Source organism: Callorhinus ursinus, unplaced genomic scaffold, assembly GCF_003265705.2.
Source record: "Callorhinus ursinus isolate GAN/ISIS: 27379988/994484 unplaced genomic scaffold, GSC_fseal_2.0 scaffold39, whole genome shotgun sequence".
In the NCBI taxonomy this organism is placed as follows: domain Eukaryota; kingdom Metazoa; phylum Chordata; class Mammalia; order Carnivora; family Otariidae; genus Callorhinus; species Callorhinus ursinus.
Window position 1 is genome coordinate 15,764,507 of NW_027397101.1, and position 25,681 is coordinate 15,790,187.

General features: G+C 37.8%; 1 protein-coding gene across 14 annotated transcripts in view; it reads right to left on the reverse strand.

Moving 5' to 3' along the window:
* Positions 1-25,681, reverse strand: part of MPDZ (multiple PDZ domain crumbs cell polarity complex component) — a 167,602-nt gene that overhangs the window by 44,132 nt on the left and 97,789 nt on the right. For 12 of the 14 annotated variants that reach the window (XM_073880795.1, XM_073880790.1, XM_073880788.1 and 9 more), the window contains 3 exons: positions 23,555-23,753; positions 17,502-17,606; positions 15,172-15,264 (listed from right to left, as the gene is read on the reverse strand). In XM_073880795.1, the coding sequence (XP_073736896.1) occupies positions 15,172-15,264; positions 17,502-17,606; positions 23,555-23,753 (397 nt within the window). The remainder of the gene's footprint in view (positions 1-15,171; positions 15,265-17,501; positions 17,607-23,554; positions 23,754-25,681) is intronic. The other 2 variants (XM_073880796.1, XM_073880799.1) reach the window with 1 other exon arrangement.

Here is a 25,681-nt window from a genome sequence, read left to right on the forward strand (position 1 = left end):
GGACACCAAAGGCAAAATTAAGACAGACAAATTAAACTTCAACAAAATTAAAAGCTTTTGTTAATCAAAAAATACGTTCAATAAAGTAAAAAGGTAACTCACAGAATGGAAGAAAATATTTGCAAATCACTTTCTGCATAAGGGATTAATATCCAGAATATAAAGAGAACACCAAAAACTCAACAATAAAAAAAATAAACAATCTGATTTAAATGGGCAAAGGAATTAAATAGACACTTCTCCAAAGAAGATATACAAATGGTCCATAAGCATATGAAAAGATGTTCAACATCACCGATGATTAGGGAAATGCAAATCAAAACCATAATGTGATACCACCTTGTACCTACGCACTGGGATGGCTACTATCAAAAACAAAAACAAAAACAAAAACAAAAAAACAAAAAACAGACACCGGGGTGGCTCAGTTGGTTAAGTGTCTGCCTCCGGCTCAGGTCATGATCCCAGAGTCCTGGGACCATTTCCCGCATCAGCCTCCTTGCTCAGCAGGGAGTCTGCTTCTCCCTCTCCCCCTCTCCCCTGCTCAATCCTCTCAAAATTAAAGAAAGGTCTTGAAGAAATATCTGTACAGCCATGTTCATAAGCAAAATCATTCACAATAACCAAGTGTCCATCTAAAGATGAATGGATAAACAAAATGGTATATACATACCATGGAATATTATTTAGCCTTAGAAGGGGAAAAAATTCTGATACATGCTACAACACAGATGAACATTGAAAACATTATGTTAAGTGAAATAAAGGACAAATACTATACAAATTCATTTATATGATGTATCTAAAATAGTCAAATCCATAGAGACAGAAAGGGGAATGGTAAAAAGTTCCATGAGACAAATGAAGATGGAGACACAATGTACTAGAACTTATGGGATGAAACAAAAGCAATTCTGAGAGTGAAATGCATAGCAATATATGCCAACATTGAGAGACTAGAAAGATCCCAAATAAGCAACATAACTCTATGTTTTAACGAACTAGAAAAAGAATAAACTGACTCCAAATTCGGCAGAAGGAAGGCGAGAGTAAAGATGACAGCAGAAACAAATGAAATAGAGAAGAGACAAATAATAGAAAAGACTAATCAAATCAAGAGTTGGTTCTTTGTAAAGATAAACAAAATTGACAGGCCCCTAGCTACACTAACCAAGGAAAAAGGACCCAAATAGACAAAATTATAAATGAAAAATAAGACATTATAACTGTTAGCACAGAAATTCAAAGGATCACAAGAGGCTATTATGAACAACTATACACCAACAAACTGGACAACCTAGAAGAAATGGAAAAATTCTTAGAAACATACAACTTACTAAGATTGAATCAGGAAGAAATAGAAAATCTGAATAGACCAATAACTAGTAAGGAGATTGAATCAGTTATCAACAGTCCCCCAACAAAGAAAAGTCCAGAACCAGATGGCTTCACTGGTAAATTTTACTAGTCACTTAAGAAGAATAAACACCAATCTTTCTAAAACGCTTCCAAAAATCAAAGAGGAAGGAACGCACCCAAACTCATTGTATAAGACTAGCATTATCCTGATACCAAAACCAGAAAAGGTCAGTACTAGAAAACTACAGTATACAATATTGCCGGTGAATATGTATTCAAAAATTCTCAATAAAATATTAGCAAACTGAATTCTGCAGCACATTAAAAGGACCACTCACCAAGATTAAGCAGGATGTATCCCTGGGATGCAGGGATGGTACAACCTAGGCAAACCAACCAATGTGACAAATCACATTAATAGAACAAAATAAAAGAATTACATGGACATTTCATAGAGAGAGGGGGAAAAAAAGCATTTGGCAAAAGCTGACATCCTTTCATGATAAAAACTCAACAAATTAGGCATAGAAGGAACATATCTCAACATAATAAAGGCCATATATAGCAAGGCTGAAGCTAACATCAAACTCAATAGTGAAAGGATGAAAGCTTTTCCTCTAAGATCAGGAATAAGAGAGAGGTGCCCACTTTGACCAAACTTAGTCAATACAGTACTGGAAAGCCTACCTATAGCAATCAGGCAAGAAAAATAAAAAGTATCAGAATTGGAAAGGAAGAAGTAAAACTGTCTCTATTTGTAAATGACATAATTTCATATGTTAAAAAATCCTAAAAACTCAACCAAAAAACTATCAGATCTAATCAATGAATTCAGTAAAGTTGTGGGATACAAAATTAACATGCAAAAATAAGGAGCACTTCTATACACTAACAACAAACTTTCTGGAAGAAAATCGATCTCATTTACAATAGCATCAAAAATAATAAAACAGTAATCCATTTAAAGAAGAATTATCTCTGTTCTGAAAACAAGACATTGATAAAATAAATCAAAGAAGACAGAAATGGAAAGGTATCCTGTGTTCGTGGGTTGGAAGAATATTGCTAAAACATGAAATGCTATCAAAAGCCATCTACAGATTAAATGCAATTCCTATCAAGATTCCAAGGGCATTTTTTAAAGAAATAGAAAAAACACTGCTGACATTTATATAGAATTACAAAAGACTGAATAGTCAAGGAAACCCTGAGAAAAAGAGAACAAAGCAGGAGGCATCACGCTTCCTGATTTGAAGCTATACTATAAAGTTTTAAGTCATCAAAACAGTCTAGTACTGGCATAAAAACAGACACATAGACCAATGGAATAGAATCAAGAGCCCAGAAATAAACCCAAGAATATAAGGTCAACTAATATTTGACAAGGGAGGCAAGAATACTCAATGGAGAAAAGACAGTCTCTTCAGTAAATGGTGCTGGGATAACTGAATATTTACATATAAAAGAATGAAGGTGACCCATATCTTACACCACTCACAAAAATTAACTTGGATTAAGGACTTAAATATAAATCCTTGAAACCTACTGGATGGATTAAGGACTTTAAATGTAAGACCTGAAACCTACTGTAATAATCTTTCTACAATATATATAAAATCAAGCCAACATGTTATATGTCTTACATCACTTACACAGTGATGTATGTTCAGTTATTTCTCAATAAAACTGGGGAAAAAAGAAAGTAGAATGGTGGTTGCAAGTGGGGAGGGCAGAAATGGGGAATTATTATTTAATATTTAATGCAGACAGATTTTCAGTTTTGTAAGATGATGTAAGTGTTCTGGAGATAGATGGTAGTGATGGTGACACAGCAATGTGAATGTTCTTAATGCCACTGATCTGCATACTTAAAAATGGTTCACATGGCCAAAAATTATAACTAAATTTTAAAAAACTCAATGTAATAAGAGGTAATATAAGTTAATTTTTGCCAATTTCATCAATTTATTAAGGTTTTAACAGTAGCAAACAAAATCATTTTATTTTTTTTAAAGATTTTATTTATTTTTTGACAAAGAGAGACAGAGAGAGCGGAAACACAAGCAGGGGGAGTGGGAGACGGAGAAGCAGGCTTCCCGCTGAGTAGGGAGCCCGATGTGGGACTTGATCCCAGGACCCCGGGATCACGACCTGAGCCGAAGGCAGATGCTTAACAACTGAGCCACCCAGGTGTCCCAACAAAATCATTTTAAATAGTTTCCCAATTATGTGTTTTATAGGGTCTGACAAACACTAATTATTTCTGAAGCTGATTTGTTACAAGTAAATACTGGACTCACACTCCAGGCTGGGACATGGACCGATACAAAAGTACCATTTTCCAGGAGCTCTAATATTGCAGACATTAAATAATCAAGAAATTCAACGACTCCTGAACAGATGGTAACTTCTAAGCTTGGCAATCAAATCAAGGAAAAGAACATTGCTGCACATGCTATGTCAGAGGCTTATCCCTGTAGAAGTCTTCTTCGCCGAGGCAGACCCAGTAACTAACAGGCAGCACATGGAAAGCAGTGGCTGACCGTACCCTTCATGATTTGATCCCACCACCACCCCCTAAACTCATCTCCCACAGCTCTCTGGCCTCCGCTCTCCACTCCAGCTACCACAGCATCTTCTTGCTATTCCTGAGGTTCATCAGCCATGCTATCCCGCTTTGGGGCATTGGTGCTTTTGCTACCTGCTCTGCATTGAATGTACTTCCTCCACCCATGTAACACACACAGACACTCATAGTGAGTAACTGCATATAGCTGTAAGAGCTATGAATGCAGTAAGACTGGGAGAGAAGAATGAGAACATTTGCAGGTCAATATTTGACATTTCCTTATATATATATCTATGAGAATTTATATAGGTATGTATCCATAAGAGGAATTGTCTGGCTGCGAGAAATGCCGAGAACCCTAGCCGAGAGCTCTGAGATAATGAGACTGTAATCGGCTCTGTGCTGCAGGAAGGGAGTCAGTGTTGGACATTAAACAGGAGAAGAGAGCATGGTCCAAACAGATGCCCTCAATTTGAGGAGATTTGAGGAGATCCCAGAGGAGAGGAAGGATTGGAGTAAGGACTCTCGTGTGGTGAGGGCGATCCAGTAAGAAAAGGCTGGGGATAAAAGAGCACTGGGGGTAGGGGGTGGGGATGACAGTCCCCAGTCAGATGGAGGTACCTGAGGTCAGCGTTTCTTTTCCTTATTAGAAATCTAAAATCCTAGAAACTATTTAGTTTGAAAGGATGTCACCACGTTCCTGAATCTTAATAATGTTTCCGTGAATAGTTTAAACTAGTTAAAATCCTAGTCATCATTTTCTTTCACTATGGGAATTCTGTGAAAGACAAGAACCAAAATCCTTCCTTGTTTCTGAAAGCAGTTCCTAAAATAACAAGGCGAAGTAAAGAAGTCAGTATATTTAGCCATTTGTAGTAAACATTTAGGAATTCAGAATACATTCGTAGGACTACTTAACCCTTCTCTTATAAAGGAAAAAAAAAATAAAAGAATGAAAGAAAATGTCTCCTAGCGTTCTCTGTAGTTAGTGTGAATTGGAAAGTGATTCTTATAATTTCTTAAATAATAAAAATAATAGCAGCACTCAAGTGCTTATTATGTGCTCAGCACTATTCTCTAGGTGAATTCCACATACTTTAATTCTCACATCATCCCTATGAGATGGATGCTTTTTTTTTTTTTTTGAGATGGATACTCTTATTAGCCCCATTTCATCAAGGGAAGAGGAGCAAAGAGGTTAAACAATCTTTGGATAACAGCCCTGTATGCCTACCTGGGGTCTGGCAGATAGCAAAGTGTTTTCAAATATAGTGTACTCTCTGAAAGAAAGGCCGTAACTACTTAAAATACTGGAGAAGATTGAAGAGGAACACAGAGCTGCCAAAATGACCACAGTGCTGAGGAACGAGACTCCCTCACTGAACAGAACATGGGAAACATTCCCTGGACAGAAAAAGGGGACCTATAACGGTAAAGTTTTACAGAGCATGTTCAGAGTTAATTGTATGGAAAAATGACAGCGTTTCTTAAGCCCTATACACAGGCTTACAAAGGATGAAATTCAGAAAAAGAAAAGGTAAAAGGGCTCTGAGGCCAGGCTGCCTGAGCTCTGAACTGAATCCCTGGGTGTGAGTCCTGATTTTTTGCTCCTTAACAGTTGTATGACCCTCTGCAACTTATTTAGTCTCTCTCTTACCTTCCTCAGCTGTGAAACGGAGCCAGTAAGTCGCTCTACATCAGACTTAGGTGTGAGGATTAAATTAATGAATGTATGCAAAGTGCAACACGAAGTTTTGGCATACAGCAATCAGTCAATCTTTTATTACTCTTATCATGATGATTGAGATTATGATTACTGAAGCAATGTAAACAAGATACAAAATTCAATCCACATGGACAAGTGAGAAAATGTGCACCCCACCACCTTAATCCTGTTTTGCTCAGACATTGTTTATTAAGACAAGATACCATTTTCTACCTATCAGATTGACAAAAACATGTTTCAATGATCATATGATGTGGTAACAAGGATGTGAGGAAAAGGGAACTGGCGTATATTGAGAATTGAAGTAAAAATTGGTACAGCCACCATAAAAAGCAAGTTGACAACTTCTCATAAAGTAAACAGTACATTTAAATCTATGAGCCAGGGGCGCCCGTGTGGCTCAGTCAGTTAAGTGTCTCCCTTCAGCTCAGGTTATGATCTCAAGGGTCCCGGGATAGAGCCTGGTGTGCGGCTCTCTGCTCAGCGGGAAGCCTGCTTCTCCCTCTCCCTGCCTCTCCTCCCGCTTCTGTGCTTTCTGTCAAATAAATACATAGAATCTTTTTTAAAAAAATAAATAAATCTATGAGCCAGCAATTCCTCTTATGGATACATACCTATATAAATTCTCAGAGATATATATAAGGAAATAGAGATATTTATTGCACAGAATTATTATAGTAGTGTCAGTAGTCAAATATTGACCTGGGAATAAAGAGTGGTGTACTCATACACTGAAATTCACTGCAACAACTACACTGAATTGAAGTGTCATCAGGATAAACATCCAAAACACTCAACTGAGCGAAAAGTAACAAGCTGGAAAGTGATAAACAGAGTATGCTACCTATTCTGTAAATGGAAATCACATGCAAAATAAAAGTAACAGCTTATTTACGATCTTAAAATATGTACTTTTTAAAAAAATATTCTCTATTTCCACACAAAGTAAACTTCTTTTAACAGTATAAATGAATGTCTCATCATGTTTCCCATGTTGTAAAGCATATTCATAACACTTGCTCTTAATTTATTAATAGTTCTGATTATTTTGGTAAGCATCCACTTACTATTCTGTGAACTTTTCCCAAAAAAGTACGTTTGTTAGTGAGTGCAGGGTATCTTCCTAAGATTTCCTGAAGCTCCACACACATTCTCTCCATAAGGTAGTTACCACCTTTAGAGATATCTCAGGCTAATGTGAAGACTAAAGTGAGGCTAAAAGTATAAGAACCTCCCAGTTCAGAAACTACACCCAAATTTTTCTCATAATAAAATTTCAAAGTGATTCCTGTGTCCAACATTTTCTATTTGCTTAGTTATCAGTGATGGTGGTGATTATCGACCAGGCCAGCCCCTGAGACTTAGTGCTCACTCTGCACCAGGAACTATATTAAATTTTACATGCTTAAGATGGCGGAGGAGTAGGAAACCTGGATTTCGTCTGGTCTCAGGAATTCAGCTAAATAGGGATCACACCATTCTGAACACCTATGAACTCAACAGGAGATCGAAGAAAAGAATAGCAACAACTCTCAGCAGAAAAGCGACCACTTTCTGGAAGGTAGGACATGCGGAGAAGCGAATCCGAGGCGATATTTGGGAGGATAGATGGCGGGAAACAGAGCCTCCGGCAGCCGCTTCTGACAAGTGATAGAGCCGCGGAGCACAAAATCGGAACTTTTAGAAGTCAGCTCCGCTGAGGGACATCGCTCCAGTGGCTTAGCTGGGGATGGAACCCTCACGGGACGGTGTGGTCTCAGGACCCTCGGGGTCACAGAAAGACCGGGGGTGCCTGAGTGCGGCAGAGCTCCCCAGTATCTGAACAGGGAAGCCAGCTGCAGAGACGGAGCTGAGGCGCGGGCTCTCAGCTCGGGGTTGCCATAAACCGTGATCCGCGGCAGTCGGGCCACTGCTCCTCCAGCAGGGACCCAACAAGCGGAGGATCTGGGGAGACTCCACTCCCTCCCCAGGGGAAGAGCGGCGCGGGGGAGCGCACCGCAGGGATCTGCTGGGTTTGGAGACTCCACACAGGGTCGGGTGCCAGAGATAGAAATGCTCGGTCACAGGCTGGGTGAGCATGGAGTGTGGCCAGAGACCGGCAAGAGGGGAGTGACTGACTGCTTTTCTCTGGGGGTGCACTGAGGAGCGGGGCCCCAAGTTCTCGGCTCCTCCAGGGCAGAGATTGGGAGGCCACCATTTTCACTCTCATCCTCCAAAGCTGTACGGAGAGCTTGCAGGAGACAAAAGCTCCCAAGAGCAAACCCGAGCAGATTGCTCAGCCCGGACGGACAAGGGCGGGGCAATTCCGCCTCCGGCAAAGACATTTGGGAACCACGGCAACAGGCCCCTCCCCCAGAAGATCGGCAAGAACAGCCAGCCAAGACCAAGTTTACCGATCAATGAGAACAAGAGAACTCCAGCGCTAGGGGAATATTGCACATAGAATTCATGGCTTGTTTACCATGATTCTTTAGTCTTTCAAAGTTAATTTTTTTTAACTTTTTTTTTGAATTTTTATTTTTCCTTTTTTCAACCAACATCATATCAATCCTTTTAAAAAAAATTTTATTTTTCATTTTTAGAGTCATATTCTATCCCTTCATAGTAGTTACCCCTATTTTTGGCATATATATATATATAAGTTGTTCCCTCTTTAAAATTTTGAGATACAGTTTCTTCTAACGGATCAAAATATACCATAAATAACTAGTATAAGGCTTTGTTCTAGTCTCCTGCCTGATCACATTCTCTCCCTTTTTTTTTCTTTTTTTTTATAATCTTTCTTTTTTCAAATAACTTCTTACATTATCAATTCCTTTTATAAAATCTTTTATAATTTTCATCTTTACAATCATATTCCATCCCTTCATTGTATCAACCCTTATTTTGTACACATATGTCTTTCTTTCTTTAAAATTTTAGGAGGCACTTTCTTCTAACAGACCAAAATACACCCAAAATCTAGTGTGTGGCACTGATCTATGCACTAGCCTGATCATATTTGATCATATTCTGTTTTTTTTGTATTGTTCTGTTTTTGTTTTTATCTTTTTCTTGTCCTTTTTTTTCTCTTTCTTTTTTCTTTCTTTCCTTTTCTTTTCCCCTGGTTTCAGGTCTTTCCTGATTTGCTTAGAGTATATTTTTTGGGGACGTTGTTAACCTGTTAGCATTTTGTTCTCTCATTCATCTATTCTCCTCTGGACAAAATGACAATACGAAAAAAATCACCTCAACAAAAAGAACAAGAGGTAGTAGCGACTGCCAGGGACCTACTCAATACAGACATTAGTAAGATGTCGGACCTAGAGTTCAGAATCATGATTTTAAAGATACCAGCTGGGCTTGAAAAAATCATGGAAGTTATTAGAGAAACCCTTCCTGGAGAATAAAAGAACTATAACCAAATCGAAATCAAAAAAGGCTATTCATGAGGTACAATCAAAAATGGAGGCACTAACTGCTAGGATAAATGAGGCAGAAGAGAGAATTAGCGATATAGAAGACCAAATGATGGAAAATAAGCTGAGAAAGAGAGAAACAACTACTGGATCACGAGGGCAGAATTCGAGAGATAAGTGATACCATAAGACGAAACAACATTAGAATACTTGGGATCCCAGAAGAAGAATAAAGAGAGAGAGGGGCAGAAGGTATATTGGAGCAAATTAGAGCAGAGAACTTCCCTAATGTGGGGAAGGAAACAGGCATCAAAATCCAGGAGGCACAGAGAACCCCTCTCAAAATCAATAAAAATAGGTCAAGACCCCAACATCTAATAGTAAAACTTATGAGTCTCAGAGACAAAGAGAAAATCTTGAAAGCAGCTCGGGAGAAGAGATACGTAACCTATAATGGTAGAAACATTAGATTGGCAACAGACCTATCCACAGAGCCTGGCAGGCCAGAAAGGACTGGTATGATATCTTCAGAGCACTAAACAAGAAAAATATGCAGCCAAGAATACTATATCCAGCTAGGCTGTCATTGAAAATAGAAGGAGAGATAAAAAGCTTCCAGGACAAACAAAAACTAAAGGAATTTGCAAACACGAAACCAGCCCTCCAAGAAATATTGAAGGGGTTCTCTAAGCAAAGAGAGAGCCTAAAAGCAGCATAGACCAGAAAAGAACACAGACAATAAACAGTAACAGTCACCTTACAGGCAATACAATGGCACTAAATTTATATCTTTCAATAGTTACCCTGCATGTAAATGGGCTAAATTCCCCAATCAAAAGACACAGGCTATCAGACTGGATAAAAAAACAAGACCCATCAACATGCTGTCTGCAAGAGACTCATTTTAGACCCAAAGACACCCCCACATTGAAAGTGAAGGGGTGGAAAACCATTTACCATGCTAATGGACACCAAAAGAAAGCTGGGGTGGCAATCCTTATATCAGACAAATTAGATTTTAAAACAAAGACTGTCTAATAAGAGATGAGGAAGGACACTATATCCTACTTAAAGGGTCTATCCAACAAGATCTAACAATTGTAAATATCTATGCTCCTAACATGGGAGCAGCCAATTATATAAGGCAATTAATAACAAAAGCAAAGAAACACATTGACAACAATATAATAATAGTGGGGGACTTTAACACCCCCCTCACTGAAATGGACAGATCATCTAAAAGCAAAAGATCAACAAGGAAATAAAGACCTTAAATGACATACTGGACCAAATGGACTTCACAGACATGTTCACAACATTCCATCCCAAAGCAACGGAATACACATTCTTCTCTAGTGCCCATGGAACATTCTCCAAAATAGATCACATCCTAGGTCACAAATCAGGTCTCAACCGGTACCAAAAGATTAGGATTATTCCCTGCATATTTTCAGACCACAATGCATTGAAACTAGAACTCAATCACAAGAGTAAAGTCAGAAAGAACTCAAATACATGGAGGCTAAAGAGCATCCTACTAAAGAATGAATGGGTCAACCAGGAATATAAAGAGGAATTAAAAAAATTCATGGAAACCAATGAAAATGAAAACACAACTGCTCAAAATCTTTGGAATACAGCAAAGGCAGTTCTAAGAGGAAAGTATATAGCAATACAAGCCTTTCTCAAGAAACAGGAAAGGTCTCAAATACACAGCCTAACCCTACACCTAAAGGAGCTAGAGAAAAAACAGCAAATAAAGCCTGAACCCAGCAGGAGAAGAGAAATAATAAAGATCAGAGCAGAAATCAATGAAATAGAAACCAAAAGAACAGTAGAACAGATCAACGAAACTAGGAGCTAGTTCTTTGAAAGAAATTAACAAGATTGATAAACCCCTGGCTGAACTTATCAAAAAGAAAGGAGAAATGACCCAAATCAACAAAATCATGAATGAAAGAGGGGAGATCACAACCAACTCCAAAGAAATACAAACAATTATAAGAACATATTATAAGCAACTCTATGCCAGCAAATTAGATAACCTAGAAGAAATGGATGCACTCCTAGAGATGTATCAACTACCAAAATTGAACCAGTAAGAAATAGAATACCTGAACAGACCTATAACCACTATGGAAATTGAAGCAGTCATCAAAAATCTCCCAAAAACCAAAGCCCATTCCAAAAAATAAAAATGGAAGGAAAACTTCCAAACTCATTTCATGAGGCCATCATTACCTTGATCCCAAAACCAGAGACGCCATCAAAAAGGAGAATTACAGACCAATATCTTTGAACATGGATGCAAAAATTCTCATCAAAATACGAGCCAATAGGATCCAACAGTACATTAAAAGGATTATTCACCATGACCAAGTGGGATTTATCCCTGGGCTGCAAGGTTGGTTCAACATCCGCAAATCAATCAACATGATACAATATATTGACAAAAGAAAGAACAAGAATCATATGATCCTCTCAACAGATGCAGAAAAAGCATTTGACAATGTACAGCATCCTTTCTTGATCAAAACTCTTCAGAGTATAGCGACAGAGGGTACATACCTCAATATCATAAAAGCCATCTATGAAAAACCCACAGCAAATATCATCCTCAATGGCGAAAAGCTGAGAGCTTTTCCCCTAAGGTGAGGAACGCGGCAGGGATGTCCACTGTCACCACTGCTATTCAACGTAGTATTAGAAGTCCTAGCCACAGCAATCAGACAACAGAAAGAAATCAAAGGCATCCAAATCAGCAAAGAGGCAGTCAAACTCTCACTCTTTGCAGATGATATGATACTGTATGTGGAAAACCCAAAAGACTCCACCCCAAAACTGCTAGAACTCATACAGGTATTCAGTAAAGTAGCAGGATATAATTTCAAGGCACAGAAATCAGTGGCATTCCTATACACCAACAACAAGACAGAAGAGAGACAAATCCAGGAGTCGATCCCATTTACAATTGCACCCAAAACCATAAGATACCTAGGAATAAATTTAACCAAAGAGGCAAAGGATCTGTACTCAGAAAACTATAAAATACTCATAAAAGAAATTGAGGAAGACACAAAGAAATGGAAAAACGTTCCATGCTCATGGATTGGAAGAACAAACATTATGAAGATGTCAATGCTACCTAGAGCAATCTACACATTCAATGCAATCCCCATCAAAATACCATCAGCTTTTTTCAAAGAAATGGAACAAATAATCCTAAAATTTGTATGGAACCAGAAGAGACCCCGAATAGCCAGAGGAATGTTGAAAAAGAAAAGCAAAGCTGGCGGCATCACAATTCCGGACTTCCAGCTCTATTACAAAGCTGTCATCATCAAGACAGTAGGGTACTGGCCCAAAAACAAACACATAGATCCATGGAACAGAATAGAGAGCCCAGAAATGGACCTTCAACTCTATGGTCAACCAATCTTCGACAAAGCAGGAAAGAATGTCCAATGGAAAAAAGTCTCTTCAACAAATGGTGCTGGGAAAATTGGACAGCCACATGCAGAAGAATGAAACTGGACCATTTCCTTACACCACACACAAAAATAGACTCCAAATGGTTGAAGACCTAAATGTGAGACAGGAGTCCATCAAAATCCTACAGAAGGACACAGGCAGCAACCTCTTCGACCTCAGCCACAGCAACTTCTTGCCAGAAACATCGCCAAAGGCAAGGGAAGCAAGGGCAAAAATGAACTCTTGGGATTTCATCAAGATAAAAAGCTTTTGCACAGCAAAAGAAACAGTCCACAAAACCAAAAGACAACCGACAGAATGGGAGAAGATATTTGCAAACGACATATCAGATAAAGGGCTCGTATCCAAAATCTATAAAGAACTTATCAAACTCAACACCCAAAGAACAAATAATCCAATCAAGAAATGGGCAGAAGACATGAACAGACATTTTTCCAAAGAAGACATCCAAATGGCCAACAGACACATGAAAAAGTGCTCAACATCGCTTGGCATCAGGGAAATTGTGGTATGTATACACAATGGAATATTATGCAGCCATCAAAAGGAATGAGATCTTGCCATTTGCAATGACGTGGATGGAACTGGAGGGTGTTATGCTGAGTGAAATAAGTCAATCAGAGAAAGACATGTATCATATGACCTCACTGATATGAGGAATTCTTAATCTCAGGAAACAAACTGAGGGTTGCTGGAGTGCTGGGGGGGGTGGGAGGGATCGGGTGGCTGGGTGATAGACATTGGGGAGGGTATGTGCTATGGTGAGCGCTGTGAATTGTGCAAGGCTGTTGAATCAGAGATCTGTACCTGTGAAACAAATAATGCAATATATGTTAAGAAAAAAAAAAAAGAAGATAGGAGGAGGGGAAGAATGAAGGGGAGTAAATGTGAGGGCGAGACAAACCATGAGAGATGATGGACTCCGAAAAACAAACTGAGGGTTCTAGAGGGGAGGGGGCGGGGGGATGGGTTAGCCTGGTGATGGGTATTAAAGAGGGCATGTTCTGCATGGAGCACTGGGTGTTAGGCACAAACAATGAATCGTGGAACACTACATCAAAAACTAATGATGTAATGTAATGTATGGTGATTATCATAACAATAAAAAATTTAAAGGTAAAATAAATAAATAAATTAATAAATAAATAAAAAGGTGAACTTTGACGGAAAAAAAAATTTTACATGCTTTATCACAGTGAATTCTTCAAATTTAAAGGATTCTATTATTCATCCCATTTTACAGATGAAGTAACTGAGAGCTAGCAGAGATTAAGAAATTTATCTTAAAAACTGTCGAAGTTAGAATTCTAACACAGCTCTAATGGATGCCAAACATTTTGCATATTGCCTTCTAAAACTACTTTTCCTCCAACAGCATTATTAAAACTGAAAAATCTATCTTTTCCTTTGCCTGTGATTACTGTCCTCCAACAAAATTCAAGTTTATCACTATGATCACCAGCTACAAAATAATTTCATCTAACTCACTTTTGCCTTTATCCTCAAATAAATAAGAGATGACATTTGTTCTGCCACAGATCTAGCATATTCTGTTCTCAATGTGAGTAATGATGTAGAGAGACCTTGATTTCTTTAAGTAGGCTAATAGCTTTTTAAAGAATTCCAATGAAAAAGTTATTTTAAATGGCCAGTAATGCTTATTGTTTTTTGTGAAAGCAACATAATATGTTTTCTATACTTTGAAAAGGACTCAACCTAAAAATGTTTAAATGTAAGCAAGGAAAACCATCAAACCATGTTACATCTCTGAAGAGGAGAAATTTTTCTCTCTGGAGTATTTTATGTATTTACTGTAGAATAAATATTAAGCATTTCCTAAGTGCAGGAAACCATTATGATGGTCACCTGTGGATCTGTTTAGAGGGGATAGCCAAGATGACTAATATTTTACACTTAATATATTTTACAATTACCTTACATTTTTCTTTAATTATTTTGTGTGTCTCCACATCTTGCCTATCCCAGTACATGACACTTCCTTGAAGGCAGGATTTAGGTCTCATACTTGCCTGTTATTCACAAAATCCCCTGCATCCATAATCAGGACTCAATAAACTCCTATGAAACTGAATTTGATTTTACTCAGCATGAACACGAAAATATGCCTTAGTGATATATCTGAACATATTTAGGAAAGCTATTTTTCTACTATATATGAAATTGGTTCCAGACAGAGCATGGGTTAAAATAACTGCAGGCTGTGATAACAAGACGCTTACACAGACACACACACACACACACACACACACACACACACGTTTTGAATATATATGCTACAAATGCTAGAGAAAATTTAAATTAACATTTGGTGGTAAACCCAAGATCGAACTCTATAGAAAATATTATCCATTCCAACTACCTATGCATAATTTTCTTTAGTTAATCATATTCAGCCCCTACTATGTGCCAAATCCTTGTATACATGTTTAGTTTAGACCCTGTGTAATAACACATTATCCTCTCCACTGCACACAGGAAGAAATGGAGGGTAAGGGATATTAGAACGCCTTGCCCTATGTCACAGTGACAAGTTGTAATCCAGTACTTAAAACCACACCTCCCTATCTTTAAACACTGAGTAGGCAGAAGACAGAAATAGTCCTTACCGCCTGGGCTGGTTCCAATTACTGTATGCTGAATTTTGAAGCTCACTTTCTTCTCCCTCTCCTTCTTCTCGCTCTGGTAGTTCTGGAATGTCTCTGTTAAAAATTTACACAGTGAATACTCCAAAATCCTAGTAAAACTGTGCAAGTTTGTCTTATATATACTTTACTACTGATTTGCTAAAAATCAGTACTACTTCATATTTTCACCATACTTGGCCCATTTTACATTAAGGGGAAAAGAAAACCTAATCAAATGAAAATAAAAACTTGACATTAGAATCAATCTACCATAATTTAGTCTGGAAATAGAGCTGAACACTAAAATTCTTAGCTAGTCTGTTTCTTTCCCAAGGAAACATGGGAGAATAAGGAAAAGGAACAAGAAGGGGAAAATATCAGAATTTTAAAGAAAAAACTTCAACAAGTATTTCTTAAACACAACATATAAAAGGTAGAAGCACCACATGGGTTATAAGCTTACATAACCCTGATCAATCTCTGACTTGAAAGAACTTATCATCAAGTAAGGCAGAAATTTAGCATCTCTGTCTCCTAAGGATGGGCCAGTATTTTCCATTCAAGAAAAATATAAAATGCTTAAAGTCCAACTTCACTCCATCCAGAAGGACCACACACAGAATACTCCTTACAGAAAGCAGTTCACGATGTCCTTCTATTTAAGGTCACTTTTCAATTTCTGTAGGAATTCAATTTTGCCAAAGGCCAGGCATAACAAAATGTGTCCAGTCTGTTAACTATTTGTAAATTAAACTATAAATAACCATATTGATAAATACTTTGCTTTCCCAAAGGTATACTTTGTATTAATGAGTGACATCGTAAGGGCAATAGAGAATGGTTAAGCAATTATGGTGTGTCCTTAATGCTGTTAAACTTGGCTTTCCAAAGATGAATGTCTACATATTCCTTTGAAAGCAAAGAAGGCTATAAAAACTCTGATTTAATAAATGTTTGCAACTGATTTTTATAGAAACTGAATAATCTAAAGAAAATATACGCTCAAATTATATCTATTCTCCAGTGACAGGAATACTGAACTCTGTCAAATCACATAACCTTTAGACTCTGAGATCAGAGGTCATATAACCCAATAATCATCTGTGTTTGAATATGTTTCACAACATCTTTGGAAAGCAACTAACTGTCCAGGCTCTCCCTAAACATGTCATTCTTCCTTTGACCTAAATGTTAGATTTCTGCTTTTCCACTATTAAAGGAAAATCTACCTGGCTAGCTGTACTACCTACTGTTGTATGTTTGAATTCCTCTCCTGAGCAAGTTGAGGAAGAAGGTTCTGAATGAGGCTGGGATCCCATAGCCTAAGCATGACAGTGAGACAAGACTTTTGGGAATGGATCCACATAAGGGATTTCATTTTATTTTATTTTTTCAAAAAGGGGATTTTTAAAAAGGACGTTAAGAAGCAGACTGAGAACAAGATAGACTGAGGGAAGCTGTATCCTGACGATGCAGGGCAGAAAGGTGAACATGAGGCTAACCCTCAGGAAACAGAGCTGGAGGGAATAGGAGAGAAGGAAGGTATGGAATACAGACAATAATGAGAACTTAAAATGAGTTCCTAAAATATTCAGTGACAGCCACGGGGAGGGGGAGGATCTTACCCATCAAGTCCAAGCTCAGGGAGCTACTCGGGCACACTCTCAGATATACTGGATCACATCTTCCTGCCTTATTAGCTATAAGAAGACTAATATCCTGAATCCTCTGATACAAAACCCCCATTTTCTTCAAACAATTCTATAATCCATGAATCCTTTCATCAACCCAGATAAGCCCCTATAAATGTGTTGGTCGTTCTTTATGTTGTTCATGCTTATGATGTTCAGCTCAACACTTTCCAAAAAGTAAGAAATAACCATTAAAAATGTTTCTGAATCTGTATGTATGTTAATAAAAAAATAAATAAAATTTCTGAACATGTTTGAAAACATTTATGAGAGAGGAAAAGGCATGATACAATATCAAACTGTAGGCACCAGTGAATTAATGAAATAATACTGAGATCTGAGAATTCCCCAAACTTAGTATATGAAGAGTACTATGCAGAGTGGTGCAGCTTAAGATGATTTAATTTCTTGGTTTGAGTGTTCATATATTTTCCACATTGTATGATACTTTCTTAACTAATGGGGAGGATGGGGTAAAATTTTTTTTTTTTTTTTAATCTGGAAAGAGACAAAAGGGAATCACTGTTTTTCATTGCTAATCCTGCTGACTCTGGCTTCAAAGTCTCCTTTGGAGCTTGCTGCATCATTCATTCCCTGCACGGAGCTCACTGCTTCACTCACCTGCCAGAGGATGAAGAAAAAATATCCAGGGCCATTATTCCTCCAGATTGTTGCCCCAAACTTATTTTGAACTCTTCCAAATGTTCTGCGGGCACATAAGTAATTCTGGAACAGAACACAGTCCATGAAAAAAAAAATAAAAAAGGAAAGCAAAGTTGTGCCTAACAGGAAAAGATTCCAAAATAAAGAAATAAAATGATCTTGTCCCTTCATCCCTACTTTTTCAAACAACTCATTTAATCAGCTTACTCAGCAAAGATGCCAAACTTGGAAAGGATAACGCATCCTATATGCAAAAATAACAGATTAAAGTTTAAAGTTTTTACTGTAAATTTTAAACAACAATTAAACTTTAAAATGCTGATAAACTACGTGTTTACCAATAATCATATGGGGGAGAAAAGCAGCATCATTTCAATTTCCAAATGAGAAAACTAACAGCAATTTTTAGAAAGATCTATTAATCCTGGGGCACCTGAGTGGCTCAGTTGGTTAAGCGTTTGCCAGGGTCCTAGAATCCAGCCCCTCGTGCAGCTCCCTGCTTAGCAAGGGGGAGTATGCTTTTCCCTCTCCCTCTGCCCCAACCCCAGCTCGTGCTCTCTCTCCCTTTCTCAAATAAATAAATAAAATCTTTTTAAAAAGAGGATCTATTAATCCTTACAAATATAACTGTCAGTAATAACATTAATTTCATCCAAAGACTTTTGGGTTCCTTAGCAGGAACAAATTACACATACTCTGCTAAAATACTGGCTACCCCAAATTACTTTACATTCTTCCATGATGCATAATTAAGTATGGGAATTAACAAATATATAATAATTAGATGTGAGCTCTATTAAGTTATGAACCCAAAAGTCTGAAGTTCAAACTAGCATAAGTTTATGGGCAGACTCTCTTACTAATTTGTAGCAACTCTGTAATAAGTTATTTTGGTTTTAGAGAAAAGCCTGATGTTTACACTTGAATGGTCACTTAGTAATTAAACAAGTACTGGCTGAATGCCTGTAATGTGGAAGGCACTGAGCAAGATGTTGACTACAGCTGTAATGTTTAGAAACTGATATTTGAAAATTCAAGTTTACTGCTGTCCTATAAAAGGCTAGATAACCAATATACCTCCAAGATCCTCAACTTAAGGAATAGGTAAGAGAGACACTGAATTACAAATTGGTTCTGCACTTGTGCAACTAAAAAAGAAGTATGTATCAAAATTACACAATATAAAAATCATGAAGACTATTAAACTAGCTATCCATAAGTTACCCATGAAGACAATAAGTACATAAAACCTTAGCAGGGGAGGCACAGATAAAAGGACTGTCTTTTATGTCATAATAAAATCTGAATTATGCCACTGGTATAATTTACTGAGGAAGGAAGATATGTAATTTCAGACATATTGGATATTCCATAAAAAGCATTCACTCTGTGAGGTCACTTAAATTTGGAGTCAGAAAACACAGCTCTGTTTGCTCATCAGAGTGTAATGGGGGGGGGGGCGGTAAACCACTACCAAATCTCCATATCCTCAGTCACAAGAAGGATGTCACTTTTCATGCGGCTATTGTAGCTGAGAAGCATAAAACAAATATAAGACAGTGCTTTACCAGGGCATAAGCTAGCCTGGTCACGCCTGATCACTCTGGGCAGACCCTGTGGACCCTTGGGAGTCTCTCTTCATGACACTTTTACCTCCAGGACCAAAAAATAAAGCAGAAAGCACAGTTCAGAGGGTTTAGGAATACACTGGGAGACAGAGTCGCATTCTAATTCTGGTTCTACTTAATTTATTCATCTACAAAAACACCTTCTCTATGGTGTTAAAAATATATTGAATAGTAAATTTGAATTTATCCCTTCCCAAAATAATGAGTAAAAAAATGTGTAACACATTATGTCAGGAAGATTGATTCTATTTTATACAAAGACAAATAAAGATAAACCTAAAAAGCCTATTCAAGAAAACTGGTATTGGGGCGCCTGGGTGGCTCAGTCGTTAAGTGTCTGCCTTCGGCACAGGTCATGGTCTCGGGGGTCCTGGGACAGGGCCCCAAGTCATCAGGCTCCCCGCTCAGCAGGGAGTCTGCTTGTCCCTCTCCCGCTGCCTCCTCCCCTGCTTATGTTCTCTCTTGCTGTCTCTCTCTCTTAAATAAATGAAAAATAAAATCTTAAAAAAAAAGTATTATTTCTGAAGATTCAATAAAGGTAAAACATATAAATTAAAGTCAGGAAGAGGTGAGGGGGGGAAAGCTAGAACACACTAGCAAAGATAATAATAATCAGTTCAAAGGATTGTGTTTTTTAAATGTTTTGAGAAGGGAAAAAATGTTTCTATCCCAAACAACGCCAAAAATGAATTTTCCTCTATATTTGTCCCAAACTGTTTTACAAATATTTTACTGATATTTTAGACAGCAGTAAGAAAGAGGAAAGAAAGCAGTTTTCATAAATATCTACCCCAATACAGACAGTGAGGACACCAGAACAAGGTTCCCACAATGCAACAGCACATGCAAAGCAATTTCAATACACGCCTGGTCACACGGCACACAAAACCTCCGAATCCCAGGAAGGGCACCAAAAATGAATTATGAACTGAATAAACACACTGAAACAGCTTCTTTGAGGGCTGTATTAAGGATTCTTACACGTAAACTAATCTTTGGTTACAAATGGAGTGGAAGGATGAAGAATAGCATTAATGATGCTGAAATGTGATCCGGCTATTAACCCAGACACCATGCCTGCACACACAGGTAGGATCATTCCCTACAAAGGAGCTTGAAAGCTTAGTAGTTGGAAAATATGATTTTCAAATGAGTTCCCAATCAACAGTGCAATGTGAACATGTAACAATCTCATAGTTCTGCTGGGATTTACATTCTCACATAAATGAAGAAAAGAAAGCCAAACTGTACACACTGAGTCTCTATCTGGATCTACCCCTGCAATGGGAAGTTACAAAAGCATGAAATGGTTTTCACAGACAAGTTGTAACACACAGCCATAATGAGCTTTTGAATCACCGATACTCACACATAAAAGGGGGCTCGATCATCAGCAGGTGCTGCAGAAAATCTAGAATGTGTAGCATACGCGGCGGCATCTTTTTACAATGGTGTTAACAAATGTCAGTGTCTTGTGTGGAATGTGAGATGCATACATATGTAGTTACAAGTGGGTGCTCCTGGTTGTTTTTTTTTCCCCTTTCCACCTCCCTCCCCACTGACACCTCCCCCGGAAAAGCATCTGCTCTTTACTGGTGTCTATAGCAGTGATTATTAACAAGCATAGAAAAATGTAACTGCAATCAATCTTTTATTCCTTGATCAGGAATTCATCCCACACTTTAGGTTAAGGCAGGTGAATTCTGATTCAGCTCGGTAATTATCTGGCAGATGTTAGAAGCAGCTGCTGCTAAGCACAAAACCCTGGCTATTATTACAGAAATATAAGAGCTCCTGGCAAGGTGGAGTGAGAAGTGAAACAGAATGCATTCTGGTGAGGCTTCACATCTGGTTTTCCATAAAAAATAATGAAACCTGGAACTTAAACTGGCTGTTCTTGAACTCTTGAAACTCAAATTATCTACCCAGGCACGCATGAATGCACACACACAAAGTTCCTTGCTATCTATCGCAAACGGCAAAAAAGAAATTCGGTGCGTTGTCTTCAATAAGCAACGCTTTTCCTAAAGCCAATCAGTTACGAAACTGAACCATTTAGAGTCTTTTTTTTTTTTTTTAAGTCCCCCCAATAGACTCCTCCACTACCATCCCACATTAAACTCAGTTCATAACAAGAGACAAAGAGGAAGAGATATGGATGGAGCCTAGATCCACGTAATGACTACAAAGCTTAATTGGCCAGAGGCAAGGATATGGTTCCGTTCAGAGTAATGGAAGGACTAGACTTTCCTTTTGGGAGAATTATTCACATAGCTCTTAATGTAATTCTAAACCTTCTGCTACATAAAAGCTAGTGATAAGAAAGGGACAGGGCCAAAACACTTCATGCAAAATGCTGCTCAGCCCTGGTCAATCTAAATGGCTATTTATTTTTATCATTTCACACACTTTTTCTGAAAAAGGATTGTATGATTCGAAATTCTCTCGACCATTTACCCCCTAAGTCAAACCATAACCATCTGAATCTCAGCCTTAGTAGGACACTTGGGAAGAAATCAACGTGTTTTGTGATTATGCTTATGAATTATGTGTGTGTGCGCCCACACACAGGTGAGAATGTGAGAAAGAGACTGATTGGCTAATTGATTTCCAGAGGAGGGAAAGTTGCAGGATTTTTCTTATTCTCTTTTTTAATTTAAGATACTACATTTTGACTCCTGGGATCCTAAGGCAACAATGTATGAAGTTACCTCAGATATCCTTAAAGGCCCTAATAAAGCTGCTGTAGGCATGAATGGGTCCATCCTGGTGCTGACTCAGAAGGTGAGAAAACAAACAAAGCAAATGACAATAGCAATAGAAAAAAGGAAACGAGAAAAAGGACTTTGGGAGCTTGAAAAAGTACCTGACAACTTTCCTAGAGTTGACTAGATGTCTAACTATGCTAAATCAATGTCACAATGGTCTTATTTCTTGGTCACTTTCTAAGTGTTGCAGTACATTAGAACTGAGGGGAACAGCGAGATAACCAAGCACCAATTCTGGTGCTCAGAGTGCCAAAAAGTGGGCAGGGGACCTGCACCACTGCTCCCAGCAGAAGACATGCATTATCACACAATAAATCAAATGACCAATTACCAGGCCATGTGTGTTTTATACTACATCTAAACTATGTAAGCTAAAAGCCTTTCAGTAAGGGGTCCCCATGTGGTCTATATCCTTCATCTTTGAAGCTAGCGGGATGGACACTGGCCCACAAGTGGTAAAGAAAGCTCTTAAAGTTTTTATTTTTTCTTAGAGACACTGAAATTTTTAATGTACTTGGACTCACCTTATTAAGATAATTGAGGAATTGTCACAGGATGAAATGATCTATTCCATTATAAAAGTCAAAAGGGCATGAAAAATTATGAAAGCCCATTAGAGAAATTCTGCCCCCAAATAATACTACTTTTGTATAAGATGGCAGAATCCACTTCAAACAGTATATATTTTTCTGCTTTTAATGATGGCAGAATGAAAACAGACTATAAATATATTTTTTCTTATCTAAGGTCCAGCAATATATACATTGCAAAAGAATAATATAGAATGCAGTCAGTAAAATAACATTAATACAGCAAAGTTTCCCATAATGGTAATCATTACATCAATTTAAGGTAAATAATCTTTCCCTGAGCTCTTATTTTACTATTTTATCCCTTATACATTATATAAAAATATTCAATGGTTAATGCTAGAGAAAAAAAGCCAAGCTATTACATTGATGAGGTGTGACAGAGTCATGAACTGATTTTTATGTTGGCTCAAGAAATGTTTAATAACTTTAAAAACCAAGCCACATCTATAACGTGCTTTTAGCACATTATGGGATTATGGGATAGTTTAAGCACTTCCTGACAAAATATCCTACGTGACCTACAATCGGACTATACCAATATACTGGTGAATTCTCTTGGATCATGAGGTAGTTGACAAAACAGTAAATTATGGGTCAGACTGATGCTGTTCTATACGGTCTTTTCCATGACTGGCCATTAAAGAACTAGCTTAGTCCTAGGATTCATATACATCAATTAGGTAGTACACAGTCCCTTACATTGAGGCCAACCCAAACTTCTTTGTAAGATCCTGAGTGGACCCTCCTGCTCTGTGAGAGATGTCTCAGGTTTTTGCAAAAGCACTGGAGTAAAATTAAACACGGGAGGCAAATCATTTTCAAATATTTCAACATCGTATAAAGAAACTATATCTACAATCAAGAACTATTCAGGAATAGTCAAATTCCTGAGGGATTTATTTTTAATAAATATGTGATAATTTCTGCATATTAAACAGAAGTACATACTGAAAAAAAATTCTGATTCATGAATTGAAATTCTCAAACTTTCCAAGCCAAATTGGAGTCCAAAGGATACTTACTTTATGTCAGGCCCAATGAGAGAGTGTCTTCTCAACATCGCTCGTGCCTGGGCACTGGTTAAACTGATAGTAGATTCTTCATTAATAGATAAGATGCAGTCCCCAACAGCAATCCGGCCATCTCGACTAATGGAACCTCCATGAATAATGCTTCGAACGATCATCCCCAAGCCATCTTTATTAGCACTCACTGTCATCCCTATGCGAAAGGAGGAGCACAGATATGCATCAAATTCGTGACCCTCACATTCATTTTAACCTGAATTTAATAATCCCTATGGATTCATAGATAAAAGAAGAGTAACTTTTTTATCCAATAAAAAAACAATCAAAAGGAAAGAAAAAAGTTCCTAACACAAAATATATTTTAAGTACATTTTAAAATGTTTCTGAATTGTATCTAGAAAAAGACATTCTATGTTGAATATACTGGAGATGAAATAGGTCTACGCTGTGGAGTGAATATAACTCAGGCTATTTGATGTGTTGCCCCCTAAATAGAAAACTCTCCCAAGGAAGATATTTTGACAATAACAAATCAATTTTATAGCAGTTCATCTCTTATACATAGAAGAGAATAAAGAGCAAGACTACAAATGGAAAATGAGTTTATAAATTAAGAAACTCCATGTTATTACCTTATTTCTAGATCATTTATTCATTCATTGTATATTTACTATATACTTACTATGTGCCAAGTTCTATGATGATTTCTTGAGATGAAAAGTGCATACCTAACACCAAGAAGCTTGTATTCAAGTCTTATCCTCAGTGCCTGATGTACAGCAGTCTGTTTAACTAAAGTAATGTGGACCTAATTCTAATCTCTTCCCATTTCATCTCTAAATCTGAAGTTCCAGGAGCTCCAGATCCGGATATTTTCATTGCCTTCCTGACATGTTCCCTAGATGGCTAATAGGAAATGCAACCTTAGTATATATAAAATTGAATTTCCAAGTTTTCACTTCCCTTATTTCACCAGGTCCCTTCCCCTCTTTGCTAAGGGTATCATTATGCTCCTCTGCATTTCTCAAAGCAGAAATGCTGGAGTGGTTCCTCATTCCTAACTCCCTCGCTCACCTCTTATCTCTAATCCATCACCATGTCCCGTCATTTCTAGCTCCAAAATTTATCTCGAATGCATCCACCTTTCACTGTTTCCACACTAACCCAACACCAAGCCGGCACTCCTTGCCTCACTTTTTGAAACAGCTTCCTAATTGCTCTTCCTAATTGGTCTTCTGACAACCGCCAATGCGTTCTTCTCAGAACAGACACAGCGACCATTCAAAAGAGATCACATCACTCCCTCGCTAACAATCCTTTACCGGTGTCCTGTGGTGCTTCATATACAGCACACCTAATTGGCACAGATGTAGGGCACTGATGGACTGGCCCTCCCGACGTCACCCGTCTTGAACACCATGCCCTTGGCTCCCCGGCCTCCAGCCTCATGGACTGCTTTCCAAAATACATCCAGTCTCTCCCCACTCAGTCTTTGCCTGACACCATCTTCCTGCAGCTCTCGCACAGCCAATTCCTTCTCATTCTTCAATACCACTCCATGAGAAAGGGTTTCTCAATAAACACCCTCTGAATTTATGTTTCCTTCTCATCCTACCCTCATTCTACTTCTTCAAAAATATAAAACCTTTTGAAATTATGTTTAAAACTTTATATAAAATTAATGTAAGGAGGGCGCCTGGGTGGCTCAGTTGGTTAGGTATCTGCCTTCGGCTCAGGTCATGATCCCAGGGTCCTAGGATTGAGCCCCACATTGGGCTCCTGGCTGAGTGGGGAGCCTGTTTCTCCCTCTGGCCCTACCCCCCTCTTGTACACTCTCTCTCTCAAATAAATAAAATCTTAAAAAATTTTTTTTTTAAATTAATGTAAGTAAACTCACGTAAAACCAAGGGTAAAAGTTCCTTCCAAAAAAGATTATGTAATTAAATAATGTAAGGGAGAGCTATAAAGCTATAAGGGTAGTTTATAAAAACTGGCTTTGAGAGACGTCACAAATTCCTTTTAAGGTTTGTATTTTTTATATAAAAATAAAGAAATTCTTCTATATATTAATTTTAACAATACCAAATTAGACATATTTCAAATATCTTTTTTTAATTTTTA